General features: G+C 55.2%; 1 protein-coding gene across 1 annotated transcript in view; it reads left to right on the top strand.

Annotated features, from left to right (window-relative positions):
* The window catches only part of RRP12 (ribosomal RNA processing 12 homolog), a 32,937-nt gene extending 7,760 nt beyond the window's left edge, over window positions 1-25,177 (top strand). The window contains exons 9-34 of the mRNA XM_021072760.2: window positions 684-782; window positions 1,421-1,512; window positions 3,787-3,898; window positions 4,127-4,224; window positions 6,261-6,375; window positions 6,676-6,818; window positions 7,031-7,152; window positions 8,570-8,634; window positions 8,722-8,884; window positions 9,320-9,474; window positions 9,723-9,790; window positions 10,588-10,681; window positions 11,475-11,633; window positions 11,771-11,851; window positions 12,063-12,168; window positions 12,399-12,506; window positions 13,008-13,165; window positions 14,375-14,466; window positions 14,641-14,799; window positions 14,913-15,082; window positions 15,299-15,430; window positions 19,575-19,624; window positions 21,897-21,966; window positions 23,377-23,444; window positions 23,750-23,832; window positions 24,662-25,177. Coding sequence (XP_020928419.2) covers window positions 684-782; window positions 1,421-1,512; window positions 3,787-3,898; window positions 4,127-4,224; window positions 6,261-6,375; window positions 6,676-6,818; window positions 7,031-7,152; window positions 8,570-8,634; window positions 8,722-8,884; window positions 9,320-9,474; window positions 9,723-9,790; window positions 10,588-10,681; window positions 11,475-11,633; window positions 11,771-11,851; window positions 12,063-12,168; window positions 12,399-12,506; window positions 13,008-13,165; window positions 14,375-14,466; window positions 14,641-14,799; window positions 14,913-15,082; window positions 15,299-15,430; window positions 19,575-19,624; window positions 21,897-21,966; window positions 23,377-23,444; window positions 23,750-23,832; window positions 24,662-24,764 — 2,865 coding nt within the window. The 3' untranslated portion in view covers window positions 24,765-25,177. The remainder of the gene's footprint in view (window positions 1-683; window positions 783-1,420; window positions 1,513-3,786; window positions 3,899-4,126; window positions 4,225-6,260; window positions 6,376-6,675; window positions 6,819-7,030; window positions 7,153-8,569; window positions 8,635-8,721; window positions 8,885-9,319; window positions 9,475-9,722; window positions 9,791-10,587; window positions 10,682-11,474; window positions 11,634-11,770; window positions 11,852-12,062; window positions 12,169-12,398; window positions 12,507-13,007; window positions 13,166-14,374; window positions 14,467-14,640; window positions 14,800-14,912; window positions 15,083-15,298; window positions 15,431-19,574; window positions 19,625-21,896; window positions 21,967-23,376; window positions 23,445-23,749; window positions 23,833-24,661) is intronic.
* The last annotated feature ends 1,047 nt before the right edge of the window (window positions 25,178-26,224 follow it).

The following is a 26,224-nucleotide window of genomic DNA, read 5'->3' as shown; positions in this document are numbered from 1 at the left end:
ATAGCCAAAAACAAACAAAAAGAAGTCTCTTTTTTCCGGATTTCCCATTGTGGCGCAGTGGTTAACGAATCTGACTAGGAACCATGAGGTCGCGGGTTCGATCGCTGGCCTTGCTCAGTGGGTTGAGGATCTGGCATTGCCATGAACTGTGGTGTATGTTGCGGAGGTGGCTCAGATCCAGCGTTGCTGTGGCTCTGGCATAGGCCAGTGGCTACGGTTCTAATTAGACCCCTAGCCTGGGAACTTCCATATGCTGTGGGAGCGGCCTTAGAAAAGACAAAAAAAAAAGTCTCTTTTTTCCTTCAAGTCTCATTTCTAAAATAAATAGTACAGACAACTTCTGTGTATCCTTTCAGACATTTTCTTTTTAGATAAACAAACATGTAAAAACATGAAAATACAGCTATAATAGTATGCGAACCATTTGTAGCCTCCTTTTCTAGCCCATTATGTTAAAAACATTTTGTTTGTATTTCTCCACTGTTGTTTAAATCATTTAACATTTTTCAGTGGCTGCCAAGACTTACAGCAACAGTCCTCTGAGTGTTTAGATGTTGGGGGCATGTTCGAGGTTCCAGGGGCCCAGATCACCCCGAAGCTCACCAGCCGGCGTGGGGGGGTCGGGGAGCCCCGGGCCATTGTGGACTTTGTAGTTCCCCACTAAGCTGCCGTGTCCTCTCCAGCTGGTGTCAGCCTGTGCCATGCAGGCCTTTCACAGCCTCTTCCACGCCAAGCCCAGCCCGGGTACCCTGCCGGCAGAGCTCAATGCCCAGATCATCAAGGTGAGGCCTGACGGGGGCTCGGCGTGTGGCTGTGCTGGGGCAGCCCTGCTGCCTGTCTGCAGAGTGACACTGGATGGGCTGGGCTGCCCCAGTGCAGTGGGCGGGTAGACAGGCAGCCAGGAGACTGGCTGCTGAAGCCACATCAGCGTCCCCGGGAGCTGGGCCCCCTGGCCCTTGACTTCGTGGTTGTTGATAAACTATTCAGCCTGGTCTCATGGTATTTATTAGCAGGTGCTTGAACAAGGGCTCTCAGCGTTTGGGATCTCTGGGTGGATTTGGGGAAGGGAGCACCACCTCCCCTCCCCTACTGCTGCCCCAGAGTATTTGCAAAAAGGTATGCGTGTGCTCACATGCATTTTTCTAGAGAAGGGTTCTGGCTTATGTCAGGTTCACAAAGGGTTGTGTGACCCAAGTTATTCTCGACTGCTCCTGCACACTTTCATCCCATAGAAGCGGAAGCAGAAGGGCTTCATGCAACAGGGAAAGGCATGCCAGGGCTCTGTGTTCAGCGTAGCATGGGCAGGCCCTGGGACAGGACGGTCCCTGGACTATGTTTTTGCTTTGGAGTGGGAAGGGGTCCTGACCTTGGCCTCTACAGAACTAGCTTGGTTACCTGCTTTTTCCCGTCCCACCCCTAGGCCTTGTACGACTACGTTCCCAGCGAGAATGACTTACAACCTCTGCTAGCCTGGCTGAAGGTCATGGAGAAAGCCCATATCAACCTGGTCAGGTAGGGATGTGGTGCGGGGAGCCTGCAGTCAGAGGCCCTGCCCTGCAGTGCGGATGGGAGGACATGAGCCAGAAGGTGTCAGTGGCCTGGGGGTGGTGTCAGCTTTCTGGGATGGCAGCAGTTCTGCAACAAGCTTGTGTAGACCGGGGCAGGGCAGCACAGCCTGTGCCCGGCTCTATACCTTTCCTGCCAGAGCCCTTGCCAATCAGCTGTGAGGAGCAACAAGACCTGCTGAGGGCACCTCCCCTGGGATGGGGCCTGCGTGCCATCCTGACTCTTGTCCCCCAGCTGTCACCCTGTGCAGTTGATCTCTCTCTCTCTCTTTTTTGCCACACCAGTGGTACATGGAAGTTCCTGGGCTGGGGATCGAATCCAAGATACAGCTGCAGCCTACGCCACAGCTGCAGCAACACCAGATCCTCAACCAGCTTTGCCACAGCAGGAACTCCCAATTGGTTTCTTTCCAAGAGGATTTCATCCCCTTCTGTGGTTCCACCCCACTTCCCACCTGAGTTAATGGTCCCCTCCTCTAGGATTCTCAGGCCTGCCAACCCAGTTTCTGTTTTGTGTCTCTGTCATAAAATTTGCTCTTATAGTAGATAAGAGCAAATAATTCCACTAAATAATTCCACTTTTCTCGGAGTTCCTGCTGTAGTGCAGCAGAAGGGAATCTGACTAGTAACCATGAGGTTGCGGGTTCAATCCCTGGCCTTGCTCAGTGGGCCAGGGATCTGGCATTGCTGTGAGCTATGGTGTAGGTCACATACGTGGTTCGGATCCCACATTGCTGTGGCTGTGGTGTAGGCTGGTGTCTATAGCTCCAATTAGATCCTTAGCCTGTGTGCCTCCATATGCCATGGGTGCGGCCCTAAAAAGCAAATAAATAAATAAATAAATCCACTTTTCTATAGTAAAGCTGAGAATAAGCCTGGAGCTGGGGTCTTTGACGCCCCGCACGGGTAGTCCTCACCTCTGCTGAAGGCTTCCCATCGGCCTGCTCTCCCTAAGGCACCGAGCTGGGTGCTTTGCACCCAGGTTTCATCTCACTGATCATACCACCCCATGAGGAAGGTCTCAGCCCATTTCATGAAGCAGAAACAGAAGCACTCTGAGTTCGATAGTCATGCAGCTGCAGATGAGCAAAGCCAGGTCTCCAGCCCATGTCTGCCAGGCCCCCGTCCTTTTCTTGCCCAAACTGCCTTTTACCTGGAGTGTCAGAAAATGGCAAAACCACCTCATTTCTCCAGGTCTCCGAGTTTATCCTCCAGTTGTGCCAGGGTGTACATCCCAGAATGTCTGTTGTAGCACTGCAGGTGATGGCAGAAACAGGAGCAGCCTGGATGTGCCCCAGGAGGGGACCGGTTAAATACAAACAGTGGGTACTGGGCAGCCGGTGGAAGTAGTTGAGGTAGATGTGCTTGTGCTGATGTGGATAGACCTCCAAGATCTATTGAGAAAAAACGAGTCACAGAACCCAGTGGATGGTGGCATTATTTGCAAACTACCAGGGTGTGAATCCTGATTGGGCCTCAGTTTCCTCATCTATAAAATGGAATTGTAATAGAATACAATCATAAGGGTTTTTTGGTTTGTTTTTGTTTTTTGCAAGGTTTAAAAGAATTAATGTTTGTGGACATGACACATGCTAAGTGGTAGCAATTTTTTTTGTTTGTTTGTTTTTTTGTCTTTTTGTCTTCTTGTCTTTTCTAGGGCCACTTCCCATAGCATATGGAGGTTCCCAGGCCAGGGCTCCAATTGGAGGTACAGCTGCTGGCCTGTGCCACAGCCATAGCAACAGCAACACGGGATCCGAGCCGCATCTGCGACCTACACCACAGCTCACGGCAACACCAGATCCTTAACCCACTGAGCAAGGCCAGGGATCGAACCCGCAACCTCATGGTTCCTAGTCGGATTCATTAACCACTGCACCACAACAGGAACTCCAGCAATTGTTATTATTTCAGATGTTTGTATGTGCATTAAAACTTCCGGAAGAGTATTTGAGAAACTTAACCTTGCTTTTCCTCTGGGAGGTGCATCTGGGAGAAAGGAGGGGAGATGGCACGTTGTTTACTTTATACCCTGAAGGCCTGGGTGTTTTGAACTTTTTACTCCGTGTCGCCATTACCGAAGGAAGAGCCCTTTTTACAGTTGCCGACCAGAAGGGCCTATAGCGCCCCTCAGTTCAGTGACTGTCGTCAGACCTGTGCCATCTGGGTCCCCAGGGCCCGGACCAGGCCCCACAGAAAAAGAAGCCTTTTGTCTCTACAGGCTTCATCAGAACCTGGGGCTGGGCCACCTCCCTCGTTTTTTTGGAACTGCAATGACCTGCCTCCTCTCCCCACACTCGCAGGTGGTGACAGTGGCTGCCCAGTGCCTGCAGGTAACACAGCCCTCCTCCGGCCCCCGCCGGCCCCAGCTCTAACCAGGGTCTCCTGCCACTCTGCCTCACCCAGAGTTCGCCCCAGGCCTCCAGCCCTGTCCCAGGGAGGAGGTTCTTGGGATGGGGATGGGCTTCCTAGAAGTTTCAGAAAGCAGTCACTGGGAGGGTGGGGCTGGGTGGCACCGGGGGGCTGCCTCGGGCGCAGACAGCTTCGGCCTCTTTTTGTAGGAGATCCTGAGAGAGTGTGTCGCCCCCCACATGGCTGACATCGGCTCCGTCACCTCCTCGGCCTCAGGCCCTGCCCAGTACATCGCCAAGATGTTCAGGTGAGAACACAGCCCCTGCATTGGGAGGGAATAAATTGTGGAGTTCCTTTCATGGTGCATTGGAAACGAATCAGGACTCGGATCCATGAAGATGCAGTTTCAATCCCCGGCCTCACCCAGTGGGTTGGGGATCTGGTGTGGCTGTGAGCTGTGGTGTAGGTCGCAGGCACGGCTCGGATCCAACAGTTGCTGAGGCTGTGGTGCAGGCTGGCAGCTGCAGCTCTGATTCGACCCCTAGCCTGGGAACCTCCGTATGTCATGGGTGTGGCCCTGGGGAAAAAAAAAAAAATTGTACCTTAGAAAGTTCCTCAATGACAGGCCCTCCTCTTGTCGCTCTGTGGGCCTGGTGCACAGCACCGGAGTGGCTGCTGTCAGTTGAGCACCGGCCACATTGCAGGTCCCGTAGTGCCAGGCTCCTAAGTAGGGATTTGGGGTCCATCCCCTGAGGGAAATTCCTCCACCTCTCAGGGTCGTCATCAGTCTAATGAGGTGAGGCTTGAATCAGGTCATGGATGTGATGTTCTCAGAGCAGTAGCTGGCGTGTAGTTGCGCTTCCAATACACAGAAACTACTGATAGTCCTTATAGTTCTAATAGAGAGGTACTGACCCCATTCTACAGATGGGAAAGCTGAGGTCACTCAACCCGCAAGTGGTGGCTTGCCCACAGAGCCCACTCTTTCTCCCTCGCTGTGCTGCCCTCCACACCTGTGAGAGAAGCCGCTCACAGACACGGCCACCAAGCGCCCTCACCCTTGCCCACCAGTGAGGAGCCTCCGAGCACCAAGGAGCTGGGATCCTTGCCTCTGGTCTCTGCTCAGCTCCAAAGTGTGGTGCTTTGGGTACTGTTCCTCATGAGGCCACAGGCCTGCTTCCTGTGGATATACCTGGGATGCAGCTTCTGGAAAACTGAAGAATAGAGCTGACTTACCCCCAGCTCATCCCTTTCCCTGCATTGACCCCATTGGATATTCTTTTTTTTTTTTTGTCTTTTTGCCATTTCTTGTGTCACTCCCTCTGCATATGGAGGTTCCCAGGCTAGGGGTCAAATCAGAGCTGTAGCCGCCAGCCTACACCACAGCCACAGCAATGAGGGATCCGAGCCGCATCTGTGACCTACACCACCGCTCGTGGCAGTGCAGGATCCTTAACCCACTGAGCAAGGCCCAGGATCGAACCCACAACCTCATGGTTCCTAGTTGGATTCGCTAACCACTGCGCCATGATGGGAACTCCGACCCCATTGGATATTCTTTTTTTTTTTTTTTTTTTGTCTTTTTGTCTTTTTGCTATTTCTTTGGGCCGCTCCCGCTGCATATGGAGGTTCCCAGGCTAGGGGTTGAATCGGAGCTGTAGCCACCGGCCTACGCCAGAGCCACAGCAACTCGGGATCCAAGCCGCATCTGCAACCCACACCACAGCTCACGGCAACGCCGGATCGTTAACCCACTGAGCAAGGGCAGGGACCGAACCCGCAACCTCGTGGTTCCTAGTTGGATTCGTTAACCACTGCGCCATGACGGGAACTCCCCCATTGGATATTCTTGCCTAAAGCATTCAGGGCTGGACTTTGAGAGATGAGCTGACCGCAGTGTGCATAGGCCGGAAGGGGCTGGCGGCTGGCCCAGCCCACCTCTGCGCCTCCAACCGCCCCCCCCCGCCCCGCCCCAACCACCTGTTCCTGTCCTGTCCTCCTGCCTCTGGTCAGACCAAGAAGGCATGGGACAGTGACAGCATGGCCTTTGGAGGCCCACTTTGGCCACTAGCAGAGTGACATTGGCAGGTTGTTTAATCTCTCTGAGCCTCAGTCCCCCCGCCTCGAAGGTGGAACAAATAGCCCACCTCACAGCTTTTTCTTGAAGTGTGGTGAGGATTATATAAATTAAACTCTCAGCATAGGGGGCACTGCATAAACGCTCCTTCTCTCCCTTGGCCTTTCCTGGGGCCCTACCCTTGCTGTGGTCTGTGATGCCCAGTGCCATCCATGGGCTTCCTGGTTGAGCATGACCATGGCCCTGACAGCCCGCTCCCCTGGCAGGGCGGTGGAGGAGGGCCTGACGTACAAATTCCACGCGGCCTGGAGCTCCGTGCTGCAGCTGCTGTGTGTCTTCTTCGAGGCGTGTGGGAGGCAGGCCCATTCCGTGATGAGGAAGGTGAGTGGGGGAGCTGCTGGGCTGGGGCAAGAGGTGGCAGTGGGGCTGTTAGACGTGGGTTCCTGGCAGGGCACGTGTCTCCTGTTACCTGTGCGCTTTATAGCCTCCCCCTGCATGCACACCAGTGCCCACAGTGGGTGCCCAGTACTGCATCCAAAAGTGCCCTGTGACCTCTGCCTAGAGTGGAACCTTCGCCCATGCTTCTGACCTCCTCCTCCTGGAGACTTTGGCCCAGACTCAGTCCCCGGTGCCTGCCGTGCAAGCCCTCTTAATGTCCCATCCCTCGTCTCTTTGCTCCAGTGCCTCCAGTCCCTGTGTGACCTGCGTCTCTCCCCCCACTTCCCCCACACGGCCGCTCTGGACCATGCGGTGGGCGCGGCAGTGGCCACCATGGGCCCCCAGGTCGTGTTAGAGGCCGTGCCTTTGGAAATCGATGGCTCTGAGTAAGTACAGCCCTGCTTGGCTTCTAAACCAGCCCCAGGAGAGTCACGTGGCTTATCCTTCCCTGGGAGAGTGTCCCTAACGGAGCGGGTCAGCAGAAGAGGCCAAAGCAGAGCCCGAGTTGCTCCTCGGCTCAGCAGGGGATGTCCTGTGGGACGTGCTGCCCTCTAGGCTGTAACCTCTTCCTCACTGGCCCTTCCCTGCCTCTTCCCAGAGAGACTCTGGATTTTCCTCGGAGCTGGCTGCTGCCCGTCATCCGAGACCACGTCCGGGAAACACGACTTGGTTTCTTCACCACCTACTTCCTGCCTCTGGCTACCACCCTGAAGAACAAAGGTCTGGGGAGTTCCCGTTGGTGGCGCAGTGGTTAACGAATCCGACTAGGAACCATGAGGTTGTGGGTTCGATCCCTGGTCTTGCCCAGTGAGTCAAGGATCCGGCGTTGCCGTGAGCTGAGGTATAGGTTGCAGACGCAGCTCGGATCCCTCATTGCTGTGGCTCTGGTGTAGGCTGGCAGCTGCAGCTCCGATTCAACCCCTAGCCTGGGAACCTCCCTATGCCGTGGGAAGCGTCCCTAGAAAAGGCGAAAAGATAAAAAAAAAAGAGAACAAAGGTCTGCCCTCTCAGCAGGAAGGATCAGGAAGGGTCCCTGGTCCAGCACCCCAGCCTTAGAACGTTTGGCAGTCCCCGGGCCAAGCAGGTGATCAGCCAGTGCTTGAGTGCCCTCTTCAGTGGGGTCCAAGGCATGGCCAGGCACCCCCGTTCCAGGACCCTTCCCTGAGGCCGGCAGGCTTGGGGGCTCTTCTCCCATCAAGGCAACAGTTAGATAAGGACACATTGATTTACACACGCAAAGATGTTCCTCGTGGAGTTCCCTGGTAGTGCAGTGGGTTAAGGATCTGGAGTTGTCATTGCTGTGGCCGGGTCACTACTGTGGCTCAAGTTCCATCCCTGGCCCGGGAGCTTAGGAATGCCACAGTGACTTAGCCTACACTTCCCTCAGTGCGGCTCCGGTGAGGTTAGTCGTGCTAAGGCGCCACCGTGGGATACAGAATACTCATTGGAAAGAAAGAGCCTTACGTGGGAGGGGGCAGCTTTTGTCTGTGGCGAGCTGAGCCGATTAAATCAAATCTCAGCTCAGCCCCTCTGCAGTTTGGGGACCTCAGGCAAGTTTATTCAGCTCCCCTGGGTCTTCTCCTCGTCTCTACACTGAGGACGGTAACTGCAGTGGTGTGAGGGTTAAATGGTATAATCAGTGCACGTTACACAGCCTGCCATGTAGAAATTGCTCAATAAATGTTACCAACTCTAAGTAGGATTATGCATGTATAGGACAGTCCTCCTCATGTTGTTTTTTTTAATTTTTTTTTTTTTTTTTTTAATTTTTGCTTTTCAGAGCTGCACCTGCGGCATACGGAGGTTCCCAAGCTAGGGGTCGAATCAGAGCTACAGCTGCTGGCCTATACCACAGCCACAGCAACACCAGATCCGAGCCTCGTCTGTGACCTACACCACAGCTCACGGCAACGCCAGATCTTTAACCCACTGAGCGAGGCCAAGGATCAAACCCGCGTTCTCATGGATGCTAGTCAGATTTCGTTTCTGTTGAAACTCCACCATTTTTTTTTAATCTGTGGAGCAGGGCAATCACCCAGATCCCTGTCCTCACCATTGGGCTTTTGGTTTGGGTAAAAATGAGGCCTGTAGGCCAGGAGTGTGCCCAGGGTCACACCATGTCCTTGTGTCACTCTAGCACTGGACCTGGCTCAGGCAGGCAGCACAGTGGAGTCCAAGATCTATGACACGCTCCAGTGGCAGGTAAGGGGGCTACTGGGGGGACGTGGGTAGGACGGGGGGCACAGGTTGCTGGATGTCACCCTCTCCCACCATCCCCTCCCACCCCAGATCTGGACCCTCCTGCCCGGGTTCTGCACGAGGCCCACGGACGTAGCCACCTCCTTCAAAGGCCTGGCGCGAACACTGGGCACGGCCATCAGCGAGCGCCCAGACCTGAGGGTCACTGTGTGCCAGGCCCTGCGCACCCTCATCACCAAGGGCTGCGAGGCGGGTACGTGTGGGCTCTGCGGTGGAGGCGGCAGGGGGTGGTTGTGACGGCGTGGGTGTCCCCTGACCCTCTTCGGTCAGCTCATCGCCTGAGCCACCACTCGTTCTTTGCAAGGACCGGAGTGTCTGCCGGGCACCCCAGGAACCAGTAGGACGCTGAAAGCCTCCCCTTTTCTCTCTTTATGCTCATTGTGCCGCAGCTGCCGGGAGTTGTCCAGCCCATGTTGAAGCCTTGACGTGGTGCTGGCCTTTGCCTGGCCCCATAGTCTGGGGTGGCACCTAGTTCTCTGTGCTCTGGTCTCTGCCTCTCCTGACCCAGAGAAGCCCCAAACCCCTGGTCCTGTCAGGGGTCCCCCAGAAGGATGTCTCTGGGCTTTAGCCCCAGTGAGGTGGGGTCATCTCCTGTCCCTTTTGTGCAATCTTTTGGTCCTCTCGCTAGAGGCTGACCGTGCTGAAGTGAGCCGCTTCGCAAAGAACTTTCTGCCAATCCTATTCAACCTGTACGGGCAGCCTGTTGCAGCCGGGGACACCCCAGCCCCTCGCCGGGCCGTACTGGAAACCATCAAAACTTACCTCACTATTACAGAGGCTCAGGTGAGCTGGCAGAGGAGAGGGAGGAAGGCCTGGGTGGTGGGGTGTCAGTGGGTGTGGGAAAGGTCAGGAGCCTCCCTCTGGGGCTGCCATCACTCGGACCTCTGCCCCTGGAAGAGCAGGCCTGGGCTTGAGGCTTCTAAAAAGGGTGGACAGGAGGGGAAGAAGAGGGGGTGCGGTTCTCTGATCTGCTGCCGCTCTGTGTTTCTCTCTTCACCAACTCCCTCCTTCTCATCCCTTCCGGCCACCAGCTGGTGAATGGCTTCCTGGAAAAAGCCAGTGAGAAGGTGCTGGACCCCGCCAGCTCTGACTTCACCAGGTAAAGTGCCCCTCTTGAGCTAGGGCAGCCCAGGGAGCCAGGGGATGTGTCTGGCGGAAGCCCCATGGATGCTTTCTGGAATTGCTTAAGAAAATTCTTTTTTTTTTTTTTTGTCTTTTCTAGGGCCACTCCCACGGCATGTGGAGGTTCCCAGGCTAGGGGTCGAATTGGAGCTGTAGCCACAGGCCTACGCCAGAGCCACAGCAATGCAGGATCCGAGCCGCCTCTGCAACCTACACCACACGCTGGATCCTTAACCCACTGAGCAAGGCCAGGGATCGAACCCGCAACCTCATGGTTCCTAGTTGGATTCGTTTACCACTGTGACACGTTGGGAACTCCAGGAATTGCTTTGGAAAAGTCTTGAGATCTTGATTATCCTAGCTCCACTATGAGGCCTGACCAGCTCCCTTCCTGGAGAGGCCTTGTGGTCTGCTAAGGAATTGTGAGGATCTGGAGATGCTCTACTGCTTGGAAGCTGTGACCTTGACACGTCACTTAGCTCCTCTGGGCCCTGATGTATGAAATGAGCATGATGATAGTACCTGCAGCAGGGTTGCTATGAGGGCTAAAAGGGTTACCACAGGTTAAGCACCAGGGACAGTGCTGCTGCCCCTCGAATGCCAGGGTAGGTACAGGCAGTGACAGTCATTGGTGGGCTCCTTCCAGGCCCCTTGTCCTCCTCACCCTGACTTCTCCCAGTTCCCCTGTACCCAGGAGATATGAGCACACGGACAGTCCGTGGCCTTCCCCAGTCTCCCGCTAAGCCTTGGCCTTGATCTTCTGTCCCTGAGCAGATTGTCCGTCCTGGACTTGGTCGTGGCCTTGGCTCCCCACGCTGATGAAGCCGCCATCAGCAAGCTGTACTCCACGATCCGGCCCTACCTAGAGGTGAGCCCCAGAGGCCAGGAGCCCCACACGGCCCCACCTGGGGAAGAGGGGCCTCCTTGGAGAGGTGGGGCCTGTCTCCTTGTCCCCATGCCTTGTGGCTGCCCAAGATCAGGTCTTCATCTCCTTCCTTGTGGCATGCCTGCCTTTTGTAGTCTCACCTCGTCTGTCATGGAAGTGTCAGCGTGATAGAAATGCACGGCGAAGCTCAGGCCTCACCTGCTAAGATGCCTCTTTGCAAAGACAAGGCCTGACCCACTGGGCCACCTCCCTGCCTGGGCTGATCACCCATGTTACCCAGCCTTGTCCCCAGGCTGCCACTCTGGCCTCATTAGGCTGCTTTTAAAGGTTCCAGATATAAGGGCCGCTCTGTGCCTTTGCACTTGCTGGGTCCCCTGCCTGACATGCTAGTCCCTGCCCACTGTGGCCAACCAGGTGGAAGCCAGGCCAGTGATGACCTCCTGAAAGCTGTCACCACTGCAGCCGTGTGATGAACAGTCACCCTGCAGCTTGAGACGTGCTCTGGTGGAGCACGCAGGCAGGCACAGAGGTGGGGGTGGGGCTTCACTCCCCACAGCGTCCCCTGCTGGGCACGGAGGTAGCTTCTCCCAGTTTGTTCTTCCTGCCCTCCCGTCGGTGTCCTGAGCTCCAGAAGTCGGGAACAGCTCCCCTGAGGCCCCTCTGGGGCCAGGCCCAGCTCATGGGGCTGCCCTGTGGATGTCATTGGACTGAGTGGGAGTGGATGGACAGGTGGGGGCCCTCTCTGACATCCCCTCTCCACCGTGCGCCCTTCCAGAGCAAGTCCCATGGGATCCAGAAGAAGGCCTACCGCGTGCTGGAGGAAGTATGCGCCAGCCCCCAGGGCCCCGGGGCCCGCTTCGTGCAAAACCACCTGGACGAGCTGAAGAAGACACTGCTGGACTCGCTGCGGAGCACCTCCTCGCCTGCCAAGAGGGTGTGGACGCCGGGGCGGCCCCGCCCAGCCTGAGGGGGGTCAGGAGACCCCAGGGCAGGACCAGCATGAGACACTTAGGGGACTTCAGGGGTGGAGCTGGCATCGAGGGTCCTGACTCTTGTCCCCCTGTCCCGCAGCCACGTTTGAAGTGCCTGATACATATCGTGAAGAAGCTCTCAGCCGAGCACGAGGAGTTCATCAGTGCCCTGGTCCCTGAGGTAAGGGGTGCACACAGGGGGTGTCTGGGTGATTTGGGGTTCCTCGGAATGTGGCTCTTGGAGGCCTGTCAGGATCAGAGGGGCGGTATCCCGGGTGGGAGTGGGCTTGATTTGCCATCAGGGAGCGTGGGTGCCCTATCCCGCCCGCTTCAGGATGCCAGCTCCGGGGTGGTCGGCTCGGGGAGCCCACGCTAATGGGCTATCCTTGCAGGTGATCCTCTGCACCAAGGAGGTGTCGGTGGGCGCTCGGAAGAACGCTTTTGTGCTGCTGGTGGAGATGGGCCACGCTTTCCTTCGGTTTGGCCCGAGCCAGGAAGGTGAGGCCCGGGTGACGTGGGGCTGACGTGGACCCTCTGCTTCCGGCCGGGGTGAGGAGGCACCCCTCAAACCACTCGTTAACGAGAAAAAGCAGGGAAGGCTGTCTGGCTCTGGCCCTGGGCAGGCAGCTCCTCTCTGGCCGGAATCACCCTCCCTGGTGGGCCCACGATGCAGCGTGCACGGGGGTCACTGCCCCGGTGACGCCTCCTGCTCGCTGTCCTCCCCCCAGAGGCCCTGCAGCGCTACCTCGTCCTGATCTACCCCGGCCTCGTGGGCGCCGTGACCATGGTCAGCTGCAGCATCCTGGCCCTGACCCACCTCCTTTTCGAGTTTAAAGGTAAACGCTGTTTCCTTGAAGGCCTGGGAGGCCCTTGGGGTAGGAAGATGCCCAGAAAGTCAGGACAGGGTGGCTGCCCAAGTGGGAAAGTTCCCCTGGATGGAGGACGAAAAGCCCAACTGCCTGCCCTCTCCTCTGCCACCACCCAGCTCGGCCTTCCTGCGTCCCCCTGCCCTGCGTCCCCCCTCGAGTGGGTGGGTTGGAGGAGGTGAGGTCCCCTGCCCAGATTTTTAGTCCTGGTTTTACCAGCCACGTGAGACCTTGAGCAAACTTAATGAACTTCTTGGAACCTCACTCTTTTATCTCTAAAGAGGGGAAGAGAACCTGCACCTGCCGGCGGGGTGGGTGCAGGACTGAAGGGGGTCCCTGGGAAAGTGACTAGACCTGGGCCGGGCACACGGACACCCCCTGGTGTCAGCTCACATTCTTGTGATCCGGCAGGGGTCTTGGGTCTGGGCAGGGTTCCTCGTGTCTCTGACAGTGGCCCTCTGGCCACCACAGGTCTGATGGGGACCAGCACGGTAGAGCAGCTGCTGGAGAACGTGTGCCTGCTTCTGGCCTCCCGCACCCGTGACGTGGTCAAATCGGCGCTGGGCTTCATCAAGGTGGCAGTGGTTGTCATGGATGTGGTACACCTGGCCAAGCACGTGCAGCTGGTGGTGAGTGCCCCCCTTCACCTTGGCAGGTGGCCACATGTCCAGGAGCTGCCAATAGAGTCCCAGGGAGCCTTGAGGCCAGCTAGCTTCAAACACTTGAGCTGCGTGCTGTCTTGTGCAACAGATGGTGGTGCCTGAGGCCTGGAGGGGACCAGAAGGGGAAGCCCCGCCTGGCAGAGATAGGCACAGTGCCCGAGCCGCCTTGTCATTCCCCACGGCCCCTCCAGAGCAGCTGGGGCTGTGCAGGGCAGAGGCCAGTGGGCAGGGCAACGCCTCCTTTTATGGATGGGGAAACTGAGCCAGAGATTTTGCCAGGTTGCAGTACTGGTGAGAGTAGCTCTGGGAATAGAGCCCCAAGCTCAGGGCTGCGACTCCAGGCTCTCCTTCAGCAGAGAGCACCTTTTATTTTCCTTCTTGCATTTTTTTGTTTGTTTGTTTGTTGTCTTTTTGCCATTTCTAGGGCTGCTCCCGCAGCATATGTAAGTTCCCAGGCTAGGGGTCGAATTGGAGCTGTAGCCACCGGCCTATACCACAGCCACAGCAACACAGGATCCGAGCCACGTCTGCAACCTATACCACAGCTCACAGCAATGCTGGATCCTTCACCCACTGAGCGAGGCCAGGGATCAAGCCTGCAACCTCTTGGTTCCTAGTCGGATTCGTTAACCACTGTGCCACAATGGGAACTCCTTTTCCCTCTTGCATTTTGACCTTCCTGGTTTGAGCAGGCTCCTCAGGACGCCCCTACTGGGCTGCAGAAGGGCCTGAAGGGCCCTCTGGTATTGGTTCCCTGGCATCCTCCTACTGGGCATGAGGCATGCAGCAAGCTGGGACTGTCCTCCGAGCTCCCTGTCCACTGCGTAAGAGCTCGAGGTCCCTCTCACCTGTCGCCTGTGCATCTGGCCTTGGGTTTAGGCGAGAAGGGTTAGGTGAAAGTCAGGATACCCTGCCGCCCAACTGGGGCCCATGATGGAGAGAACAGCCTGAGCAGTGACCCGAGCTGGACTGAGTCCTGATGAGGGACACTGCGGATGATAGCCACCAGCCACACGTTTCTCAGACCAGGCCGCATGCAGGCTTTAGAGTGGTCCAGCCAGAGAGCATCGCAGGGCGGTAGAAGGGACGTGTGGAACCTGGAGAAACCTGGGGTGTTGGGACAGGTGGGTGGGGAGCGTGTCCTCCCCCCTGACGCCCCGGCGCTTTGCCCTACAGATGGGGGCCATCGGGAAGCTGTCCGACGACATGCGGCGGCACTTCCGCATGAAGCTTCGGAACCTGTTCACCAAGTTCATCCGCAAGTTCGGGTCGGTCCCCTGAATAGGAGGGAGCAGGGGAGGGGTTGAGGGGTTCCCTGTCCCACCAGGGGCACCGCAGAGGAGAGGCCGGGCCGGGGGACTGGAAGCGCTCTGGCTGGACTCCTGGCTCTGGCTGGCATGCTCTGGCCTGGGCACCTCACTGGCCCATCTCTGCCCCCTCAGGTTTGAGCTGGTGAAGAAGCTGCTGCCTGAAGAGTACCACAAGGTGCTGGTGAACATCCGCAAAGCCGAGGCCCGGGCCAAGAAACACCGGGCCCTGAACCAGGCCGCCGTGGAAGAGGAGGAGGAGGAAGAGGAGCCTGTGCAGGGCAAAGGCGACAGGTGAGCGGGGTCGTGGGCACCCGGTCTTCCCTAGCCCAAAGCCTGTCCAGGCCGTGCCCAGCTGCCCGGTCTCTTCTGAGGGGCGCCCTGACATGGGGCTTCTTCGTCCTTAGCATCGAGGAGATTTTGGCCGACTCAGAGGATGAGGACGATGAGGAAGAGAGGGCTCGGAGCAAGGAGCAGAGGAGGCTGGCCCGCCAGAGGAGCCAGGCGTGGCTGAAGGAGGGTGGAGGGGACGAGCCCCTCAACTTCCTGGACCCCAAGGTGGCCCAGCGAGTCCTAGGTAAGCAAGACGCCGCTGGCCCGTGGGCGCAGAGGATAGATTTGCTTTGGGCCAGGTTTGGGGGTTAGGATGGGCGCCCGCCCCTCTCACACACGCACATCCTTGTGCTGCAGGCACCCGTCTGGGGCACAGACCGGGGCTTGTTAGTTGTGATGAGGGTGCGAGCGGGTTAGCCCTGGCCTTCGGCCTCCTCACCGCCCAACTCTACCCGACCAGCTACACAGCCTGGGCCTGGCCGGGGCCAGAAGAAGGACCATGGCTTCAAGGTGAGCGCCGATGGCCGGCTGATCATCCGGGAGGAGGAGGACGACGACACCGCCAAGGCGGAGGAAGAGGAAGGTGCCAAAGGTGGGTCTGCCCGTGCTGAGTATGCAGCTGCCTCTGGTCTGGGCCAAGGCTGCACTCATTTGTTCATTCATTCATTCATTTACTCATTGGTTTGTTCCGTTACTCAGTGACCGTTTTGGGGGGGAGGCATAGGTTAAAAACAGAAGGAGCTTCTATCTAAGGAAACTCTCTCAAACTTGCTGAGTTTCTCAAACTTTTTTGACCACGTTAAGAAATCTCTTTATGTTGTAACCCAGCCATTTATACAGTACTTCCATAATTCAGACAAAACTTTCAAAAGGCAGTACTTCCCCTTAGCATGTGTGATACACACTGTGGGTTTCCTGTTCTATTCTCTTCATTTCCTTCTCCTCCTCCTCCCCACCCCCGCTTTTTTTTTTTAGTTCAAATTGTAAACTTGGCTGAGGCCTGGAAGCACATTTAGAGGTGAAAGGAGCCAGACCCTCCCAATTTCCTGATGCCTTGTCTCCTGTGGTCCAGGGGACAGTCGGGTGTAACACAACCTCTCCAAGTCCTGTTCCATCGTTTCTGTTCCCTCTCTGCACATCAGTCTATATGTGTCATGTAAAATCACAAAAGCCTGGGTCTTCTGAAATGTGTCTGTCTTCCTCTTTTATTTCGATTCTCACCTCCTGCTTCCTGCAGCGCCTTAAGCAGCACTATCCCCGCTGCCCCTGCTCTCGACTTACCGGTCGTGTGACTGTGGACCATTGTGTAGCCTCTGTGTGCTCAGTTTCCTCACTCCAGAGCGAGTATAAGACCTGTACCTACTGGAGTGGGTTCTTGTGAAGGTGCACCGCTGACCTGAACAGCACACATCTGTGTATGTGCTGGGTGTGAGTGTGACAACATGACCCTGATGTGGCCTCGTCACTGCCCCCCTCTCACCCTTGATGCATCCTCTCTCCTTGCTTCCTTCTTGCCCATGGATTCCTGATGCTGAAAACACTCCTGCCCCCTCCCTTCCCAAACCCTCTCCTCTCTTTAAGATCCAGCTCAAGTCCTTCTCTATAGCCTTTCCGCGGCCCCTTGGCCTCAGCCTTATTCCCTTTGAACCCCCGGCAAGCCCGGGGACTGCCCAGGCAGCCACAGTTCGTCACGTGCTTCTTATGCCATTGTTTGGTTGTTGGTGGACTTCACTTGGGTTTGTCTTTGTCTTCCTTCCAGCTGATCAGTTTCAAACTTCTTGGTTTTTTTTTTTGTTTTGTTTTGTTCTTGTTTGAATGTATCTGTGACATGGGAAAGTTCCCAGGCCAGGGATCGAGTCCACACCACTGCAGTGACCCAAGCTGCTGTAGTGACAAGGCCAGATCCTTAACGCACTGTGCCACAGGAAAACTTAACTCCTTTTTTTCTGTTTGTTTGTTTTTTAATATACTGGTAGCTCTTTTATTTTTTATTAAAAAAAATTTTTTTTTTTGTCCTTGTCTTTTGTCTTTTGAGGGCTGCATTGCAGCATGTGGACTTTCCCAGGCTAGGGGTCTAATCAGAGCTTGTAGCCACCGGCCTCCACCACAGCCACAGTGACTGCCAGACCCGAGCCGCATCTGCGACCTACACCACAGCTCAACACCAGATCCTTAACCCACTGAGTGAGGCCAAGGATCAAACTCAAATCCTCACGGGTGGTAGTCGGGTTCATTAACTGCTGAGCCACAACAGGAACTCCCTCTATTGTATATCTAGACCACATTTTGTTTGTCCATTATCCATCAGTGGACTTTTGGGTTGCTTCTACTTTTTCACTTTCTAACTATTGTGAATAGTGCTGCTGTGAACATAAATGTGCAAATATCTCTTAAGATCCTACTTTCAGGAGTTCCCGTCGTGGCGCAGTGGTTAACGAACCCGACTAGGAACCATGAGGTTGCGGGTTCGGTCCCTGCCCTTGCTCAGTGGGTTAAGGATCTGGCATTGCCGTGAGCTGTGATGTAGGCTGCAGACGCGGCTCGGATCCTGCGTTGCTGTGGCTCTGGTGTAGGCTGGCGGCTACAGCTCTGATTTGACCCCTAGCCTGGGAACCTCCATATGCCGCAGGAGCGGCCCAAAGAAATAGCAAAAAGACAAAAAAAAAAAAAAAAAAAGATCCTACTTTCAGTTCTTTGAGGTATAAACCCAGAGGTAGAACTTCTGGATCATATGGTAATTCTGTGTTTAATTTTTTGAGGAACTGCCACAATGTTTTCCATAGCGGCTGCACCATTTTACATTCCCCACCCATAGGACAAAAGGGTTTCAGTTTCTCCACATCCTCACCAAAGTTGTTTTTCCTGGTTGCTTTTTTGTTTGTTTGTTTTTGTTTTGTTTTGTTTGTTTTTTTAGGGTCGCACCCATGGCACATGGAAGTTCCCAGGCTAGGGGTCAGATCGGAACTGTAGGTGCTGAACTGCACCATAGCCTCAGCAATGCCCACCAGATCATCCGAGCCGTGCCTTCGACCTACACCACAGCTCACGGCAATGCCAGGGATTGAACCTCATGGATACTAGTCGGTTCGTTACCACTGAGCCACAACAGGAACCGTAGGGTGAAATTCTAACGGGTACCAGGGTAAAGGCACCCATGTCCTCATGGATACTGGTCAGGTTCGTTCCCGCTGAGCCTCAATGAGAACTCCTGTTTTGTGTTTTTTGATAGTAGCCATCCTAATATGTGTACAGTGGTAGTTCATGGTAGTTTGGCTTTTTCAGGTTTTTTTTGTTTGTTTTTTTTTTTGTTTTTTTTTGGTCTTTTTTAGGGCCACACCCTCGGCATAAGGAGGTTCCCAGGCTAGGGGTCCAATCAGAGCTGTAGCTGCCGGCCTACACCACAGCCACAGCAACGCTGGATCCTTAACCCACTGATCGAGGCCAGGGATCGAACCCTCAACCTCATGGTTCTTAGTCGGATTCGTTTCCATTGCGCCACAACAGGAAGGCCCATTTAGCATCTTTTCATGTTTGTTGTCCGTTCATCTTTTTGGAGAGATGTCTGCTCAAGTCCTTTGCCCAATTTTGAGTTGGGTTGTTTGGGTTTTTTTTGTTTGTTGGGGGTTATTTAATGACCTAAATTTATATTCCCTTTTAATGTTTACATTGTTTGGGGTTTTTTTTTAAATGATTTTTATTTTTTCCGTTATAGCTGATTGAGTTGTTTGTTTTTGTTATTGAGCTATAGGAGTTTTTTATATATTCTGGATATTAACCCTTTATCAGGTGTATGATTTGCAAATACTTTCCTCCATCCTGTAAGCTGTCTTTCAGCCTGTTTTGTTTTTTGTTTCACAAGATCGAAATATTTCTTTGTTCCTTTGCTCATGACACTGTTAAAACATTCCTACTACACCAGTACTGCTCTCTAGGAGCTTGCAATCTAAAACAGTCAACATTAATTTCAACCTGTTGATGTGTCATTAGACACACACAAATTTAAAATTTTTAATGGGGCTAATTTACTTGTCTTTGCTTTTGTTGGTTCACACTTTATATCCCCACACCGTGCCCAGCAGCATAGGGCCGGGGGTTGGGGGGGTGGGAAGGTCCTCAAGTGGGGAACTAGAGCGGTCCCCCTGGCAAAGTAGAGTACATATGGAGCTGGGGGGTGCCTGGCTCCCCAGGAAAACTGGGGCTTTCTTAGATTCTCAAAAAATCTGTATTGGAGTTCCCGTTGTGGCGCAGTGGTTAACGAATCTGACTGGGAGCCATGAGGTTGTGGGTTCGATCCCTGGCCTTGCTCAGTGGGTCAATGATCCGGCGTTGCCGTGAGCTGTGGTGTAGGTTGCAGACATGGCTCGGATCCCGCATTGCTGTGGCTCTGGTGTAGACTGGTGACTACAGCTCCGATTAGACCCCTAGCCTGGGATCTCCATATGCCACGCAAGCGGCCCTAGGAAAGGTAAAAAGACCAAAAAAAAAAAAAATCCGTATTTACTTTAGAAATCAGGTCACTGCTTCCTCGAGGGGCCTCGAGGGTCATCCATGGGGCCCAGGATGGGAACGAGGAAGGGGCGGGTTCAGAGGTCTCGTCTTCCACGGGACGGGTCTTCCGGGCTGGAGTTGGCAGCTCCTGCAGCCCGGCGAGCCAGAGGCAGGCTGAAATTTGGGCGGGCTTTAGGAAGACAAAGGCTCCCTCAGTGCTGACAGGCCTTTCTTCCTTTTGGCTCCAGGGGAGGATGAAGAGATGGCTGACCTGATGGAGGACATGGGTGTCAGGAGGGTGAGTAGTTCCAGCTGCCGGACGGCCGGGGCCCTCAGACCTAAGCCTTGGGCCTGACAACCCCTTGCTGTCCGCCTGCTGCACACACACTCACACTCATACTCACACACACCTGACTGCTCGGTGCAGCCTCGAGGATGCGCACGGCAGGCATTCCGGGGGGTGTGGGGTCATGGCTGACCGCTCTGTGGGTGCCTGGGGCTTCCTTTGGTCTTGGCTACATTGTCTACCTGAAGGAAGAAAGATTCAGGATCCCTGTCTCTCCACCGAGGGCAGGTGCTGTGCAGGCAGCAGGGGCAACAGCCACCCACGTGCTCCATGTAGAGCGGGGGCACCCACCACTGAGGAATGCAGAGGGACACCCCCGTGTGACACCTCGCTAATCCTCCCAGGAGGTGGGCACCCTTTCATTCCCGTTTCCAGAAGAGCTTACAGAAGGGAAGCAGCCTGCCCAAGGTCACAGGGGTTGTTAAAAGTGGCATATGGAGGTTCCCAGGCTAGGGGTCCAGTCGGAGCTGTAGCCACCAGCCTGCGCCACAGCCACAGCAATGCCAGATCCGAGCTGAGTCTGCGACCTACACCACAGCTCACAGCAACGCTGGATCCTTAACCCACTGAGCGAGGCCAGGGATCGAACCCACAACCTCTTGTTTCCTAGTCGGATTTGTGGAAGGATGCCCCCCCACCCCAGTCAGCAGAGACAGTGGGACCCCTGTTTCATGGCAGCGAGTGGGAACCAGGTTGGCCACACTCCATGGTTGGCTCATGTCAGCCATCATCTGCCATTGGGATCCTGGGGGCTTTTTCTTTTTTTTCTTTTTTTTTTGTCTTTTTGCCTTTTCTAGGGCCGCTCCCTCGGCATATGGAGGTTCCCAGGCTAGGGGTCAAATCGGAGCTGTAGCTGCCGGTCTACACCAGAGCCACAGCAACACAGGATCCAAGCAGCGTCTGTGACCTACACCATAGCTCATGGCAATGCTGGATCCTTCACCCACTGAGCAAGGCCAGGGATTGAACCCGCAACCCCATGGTTCCCAGTCGGATTCGATAACCACTGAGCCATGACGGGAACTCCTTTGGGGGCTTTTTCATGGGGCAGTCGCTAAGCCCCACTCATCTGCCCTCGCGTGTGGGAGCAGCACAAAATGCTGGGTGGAGATGACAGCTGCAGTTGCCAGTGGACAGAATTGTTGCCAGGTATCAGCGGAACCAGGAACAAGCTGAGCCATCACCTCCATGGTGCAGCCAAAGCCACTTTTCCAGCTGGTTTGTTTTCCCACAGGAGCCCCCTCTGTTGGGCCTCAGCTGACAGAACTGGGGATCCTGGTTCCTCAGACACACCTGTGTGCTCCAGCCTTGTTCCCTATACCTGGCTCACCTGCCCCTTTACCTGGCCCCTAAGCCAGTGAATGCTCCTCAGAGTGGGCCCTGAAGCTCCTCTGTCTTGGGATCCCTGGGCAGGGCCTGGATCCCCAGGAATCTGCAGTTTGAAGGGGCATCCCAGGTAGTGTGGGAGGGATGCTGCATGGCAGCCAGCGCTGGGAGCTCAGACTCCCCCTCTCCCTTGTCTGGTTGTCAGTTTCCAGGCTCAAATCTCCTGGCAGGCTGGGCTGCTGCAGGCTCTCCTGTGTCCCTCAGAGCACTTGACATGGTGCCCGGCGGGTAGTAAGTGCTGAGTCGCTTCCCGTTGAGTATCATTGGATGAGTTGATCTGTCCCCGTGCCTTGTGCTCACAACTCCTGAGACGGTAGCCTTGTTGAGCGACCGTGATGACTGACTTGAGCAGGGGTCTCCCACCTGCCTGAGAGCCCTGGAGCATGGGAATTGGGTCCTGTCCCTTTTGTCCCCAGGGCCTGGCACTAAGTCAAGGATCTGCGAGTTTGACTAATGGAGAGGGTGGCGTGGAGCAGCAATAAAGCTGTTTTCTCCATAGAGGCACCTCTTTAGGAAAGCTGGGGTAAGCTCAAGGTACCCAGCAGGACGGTCGTAGCCCTCTGGGGGGAGTTCAGTGTAGAGAGGCAAGGAGGAGAGCAGCCGAGATGATCTCTGCAGTGAGGGCCCCGGGCTGGAACCCCGTGTCTGCACGGCCTTGCTGTGTGACTTTGCCTGATGAGTTACCCTCTCTGAGCTTTAATGTCCTCATCTGTAAGTGGGGGATGGAGTGCTTAGCAGAGGACCTTTTCTCTGATGCGAATTATGAATGCTTCTACTGCGACCTTTAGTAAGGATGATCACATCTCCTTGCTCATGAACTTGGCCTGCCTTTTTATAGAAAAAGCACCAGAAGCTCAAGCAGCAAGAGGCTGACGACGAGGAGCTGGAGATGCCCCCCCAGTACCAAGGTGAGGCTGCCATGCTTCTCTCTTGGAGCACTGGATCCTGTCACCTGCAGTAGGCAGGGTGTGTTGCAGGCAAAGCCATGAGGTCGCGTGGCCATCGGCATCAGCCAAGATTGGCTGATGTGTCACCTGAGACTGGGCTGAGGCCCTAGTGGGCCTAGGGGTTAGGAGATCTGTGCACCGAAGTGCCAGCCCTTCTGGGAGCCCCTGAGCGCCCCCGCTCCCGCCCGTCCCCAGGCTTTCCTGAAGCTTACAGCCTGTCCTCCTGAGAAGTGGCTGCCTCTTTTTCCCGGCCTTCAGTCAGGCCAGATTGTGTCTATGTTGAGGGTGGCAACATATTTATTTATTTCTGGGCTCCCAAGCTGTTCCTCTCCCCAGACTACCTGCTCGCGGTACCCAGGTGGCTGCCCAAAGCCAGAGGAGGACTTGGTTTCCTCACCTCTGCCTCCTTCCCCCCAGGGCAGTCCCTGAAGGGCCCCCACCCCCAGGCACACAGAGCCTTTGCTCTGTGTCTGGAGGTTCAGGGGCTCCTGTGGGATGTCCCTGATCCCTGCAGCTGGTGTGCCCACATTGCCCCCACAGCATCCTGACCCAGCTGAAAAGCCTCATAGCTCTTTCTCCTGTGGCCCCACAGGCCAGGACTCAGCTCCCTTCCTCTGCTCTGAGATGGTGCAGTGTAGAAGCAGTGGTACCATGCAGTGCAGCAGGAGGCCCAGGGTCAGGACTGCTTGCCCCATTGCTCTTAGCTGTGTGACCTTGGCCTGGTCACGCTGCCTCTCTGAGCTTCTAGTTTCTTACCTGTAAAGTGCGACTTTCAGAGAGTCTTCCTTAGTTGGCATTGCAGGCTTCTATCCATGACTGTGGAAGCCCAGGTTCGAAATGATGCTGACCTTGAAAGCGCTTCAGTCTCTCAAAGCCACAGTTTTCATGTTTACATGAAAGAGCGGGTAAGAGCGGTCCTCTCTCTCAGCGTTGCTGTCAAGCCTGAAGGAAGAGATCAGGCTTTAGTGCCTCATTTTACAGATGAGGTTAAGAGGCTCCAGAAAGTTAAGAGACTTGACTGAGGTTCCAGCTGGGCGTTGAATCCCCACTTGGTCTGTCTTCAAAGCCTTTGTTCTTTCTCCCAGAACAAAGGGAACAGATTTAGCTTTGGAGAGTATGGGGTACCTTATGTTAGTCAAGACTCTGTGTTCTCAGAGGTCACTGGTGGGTCTCTGTGGATCTGGATCCATCTGAGGAGTCCGGTGGTCTAATAATGGTCAAGTCACTGGACAGTCCCACCTCGAGGAAAGTCTTTGTCCCTGGTTGATAGGGGCAGAGCCAGTCCTGGCCACGATTCTGCTCCCTGGCAACTCTCCGAGGAGGAGGTGCCCTGGCCCTGCCTGACTCATGGCCTCTGCGTTCCCCCTCTAGCCGGAGGCTCAGGCATCCATCGCCCTGTGGCCAAGAAGACCACCCCCGGGGCCGAATACAAGGCCAAGGTAAGAGCTGCGGATGAGGAAGGAGTCCCCTGGCAGAGTCTCTGGGCAAGGGTGGGGCATTGTGCCCATTACCTCCCTGGAAAAGCGCCTCTGTGGAGCCAGCCTGAAGCTCACGAAGGGCACTGCAAGGTCTTGTCAGCATCTGAAGTCCGGTCCTTTTTGGGGGACCTCAGGTGCTGCGGGAGCTCTTTGGTGCCACCTGAGGCAAAGAATGAGGGGAAGGGAGGATACAGACCGTCAAGTCTGGGCAAAGGTAGGCAAGGGAACCCCACACTCCAGGCTGACTTATTTCTCCTGATGAGCAGAAAGCAAAGGGTGACGTGAAGAAGAAAGGGCGGCTCGACCCTTATGCGTACATCCCCCTCAACAGAACCAAGCTCAACCGCAGGTACAGCCCGGTTGGGGTCGGGGTGGGGCTGGGTGGTCACACTCTCCATCAATGGCTCAAGTCTCTTCCAGGTTTTTTTTTTTCTTCTTCGTTTTCTTTTTCAGGCCGCACCTGCAGTATATGGTTCCCAGGCTAGGGGTCTAATCGGAGCTACAGCTGCCGGCCCACGCCACAGCCACAGCCATAGCAATGCCAGATCCGAGCCAGATCTGCGACCTACACCACAGCTCACGGCAATGCCAGATCCTTAACCCACTGAGCAAGACCAGGGATCGAACCCACAACCTCATGGTTCCTAGTCAGATTCGTTTCCACTGTGCCACGATGGGAACTCCTCAGGTTTTTGCTTTTATTTTTTGGCCTTTTTACTGCCGCACTCCCAGCATATGGAGATTCCCAGGCTAGGGGTCAAATCAGAGCTGTAGCAGCTAGCTTATAATACAGCCACAGCAACGCCAGATCTGAGCCGAGTCTGCGACCTGTGCCACAGCTCATGGCAATGCTGGATCCTCGACCCACTGATCGCGGCCAGGGATTGAACCCCTCTCCTCATGGTTGCTAGGCGGATTCATTTCTGCTGTGCCACAATGGGAACTCCTCTTCCAGGTTTTTACTTTTCTTTTTTCTCATGCACCTTCAAGTAGCATTGACTTGAAATGTTCTTTTAAAAACAATGGGCACTGTCTACCCTGCTCACAGCTGCCCACCGCCTGGGGCTGTCCCTTCTCCCCTATTCCTGCTGGCACTGGGGGAGCCACCTTTTGACATTATGGGAAAGAGGCCACCTGTTCTCAACAAGATGGGACCCTTCCGTTCCTTGTCCCCGCAGGAAGAAAGTGAAGCTGCAAGGTCAGTTCAAAGGCCTGGTGAGAGCTGCGCAGCGAGGCTCCCAGGTGGGACACAAGCTCCGCAGAAAGGATCGGCGGTCCTGAGCCGCAGGGCCTCCCGGGCTGCTCTGAGGGCCAGCTGGAGGCCCCCCTTTCGGCCTCCAAGCCACCTTGACACCAGCGCCAGAGGCTCCGGTCAGCGGTAAAGCCTATGCTCAGAAGGACTTTGGGAGCCAGGCTCAGCTCCCAGAGGTGCCCTGGACTTTGGAAGCTCCACATGGGAGTCACCCTTTAGAGATGTTCCTGGGGCCTTAGAGATGGGATTATGGCCTCATGCTTCCTGAGTGCTGGTGAGGAGGCTCCGTTTCTCCAGAATGTTCGTGTGCAACAGCATCGACCTTTCCTCCGGCTGCCTGTAGCACATGTGGCGCTTTCAGCCTGGCTCTTGTCTGGCCGTGTGACATTTGCTGTGACCAGACATAGAATAAAGATGCACCAGCGCGTGTTGTTCCTAGAAACACTATGCTTTATCACCTGCCTCCCCACCCCCAGCCACGTACAAGAACAGTGTCTGGTCACTGGCAGCAGGGGCTTGACCCCTTCCGTCCAGTCCCAGCCTCCAGCCTGATCGCTGACCTCCCAGATCCTCACATTCCCTTTTTGCTCAGACAACTGGATCAAGTTATGGTACAAAGAGCACTGTGATTCCTCCTGTCCTGCTTTTCTGGGTCTGGCAGACCTCCCTTATGATCTCAAAATCTCCCCATGGGAAACAAAACCACACATGCACTCCTTAATAGTTTACATTCCAGTTTTTGTTGTTTGTTTGTTTGTTTGTTTTGTCTTTTTAGGGCCACACCCAAAGCATATGGAGGTTCCCAGGCTAGGGGTTGAATCAGGGCTGTAGCTGCCGCTGACCTGTGCCACAGTCACAACAACTCCAGGTCCAAGCCGTGTCTGCGACCTACACCACAGCTCACAGTGACTCAGGATCCTTAACCCGCTGAGCGAGGCCAGGGATTGAACCCATGTCCTCATGGATGCTAGTCAGATTCATTTCCTCTGAGCCATGACAGGGACTCCAGTTTACATTCCAGTTTAATGCCCTTGCCTCTAATAATACTCCCTGGAGACACTGTGCCCTGTTTCACTCAACCTTTTAACTTGATCCACGGCCCCTGAATGAGGGCGTTTCCTCCTGCCAATTTGAGGCTGAGGAGCTGAGAGAACCACACTCCACCCAGAGGTGGCGCTGTTGACATGCCTTGTTCTCAGAGTGGAATTTTTTTTTTTTTTTTTTTTTTTTTTTTGTCTTTTTGCCATTTCTTGGGCCGCTTCCACGACATATGGAGGTTCCCAGGCTAGGAGCTGTAGCTGCCAGCCTACACCAGATCTGAGCCGCGCAGCAACGCAGGATCTGAGCCGCGTCTGCAACCTACACCACAGCTCACGGCAACGCCGGATCCTTAACCCACTAAGCAAGGGCAGGGATCGAACCTGCAACCTCATGTTTCCTAGTCGGATTCGTTAACCACTGCGCCACGATGGGAACTCCTTAGAGTGGA

This window comes from Sus scrofa, chromosome 14 (genome assembly GCF_054392235.1).
Source record: "Sus scrofa isolate SSC_HxYL_T2T_F1_AM1 chromosome 14, Sscrofa_HxYL_maternal_Yorkshire_Landrace_v2.0, whole genome shotgun sequence".
Lineage (NCBI taxonomy): Eukaryota > Metazoa > Chordata > Mammalia > Artiodactyla > Suidae > Sus > Sus scrofa.
This window is presented reverse-complemented; position numbering and strand designations above follow the sequence as displayed.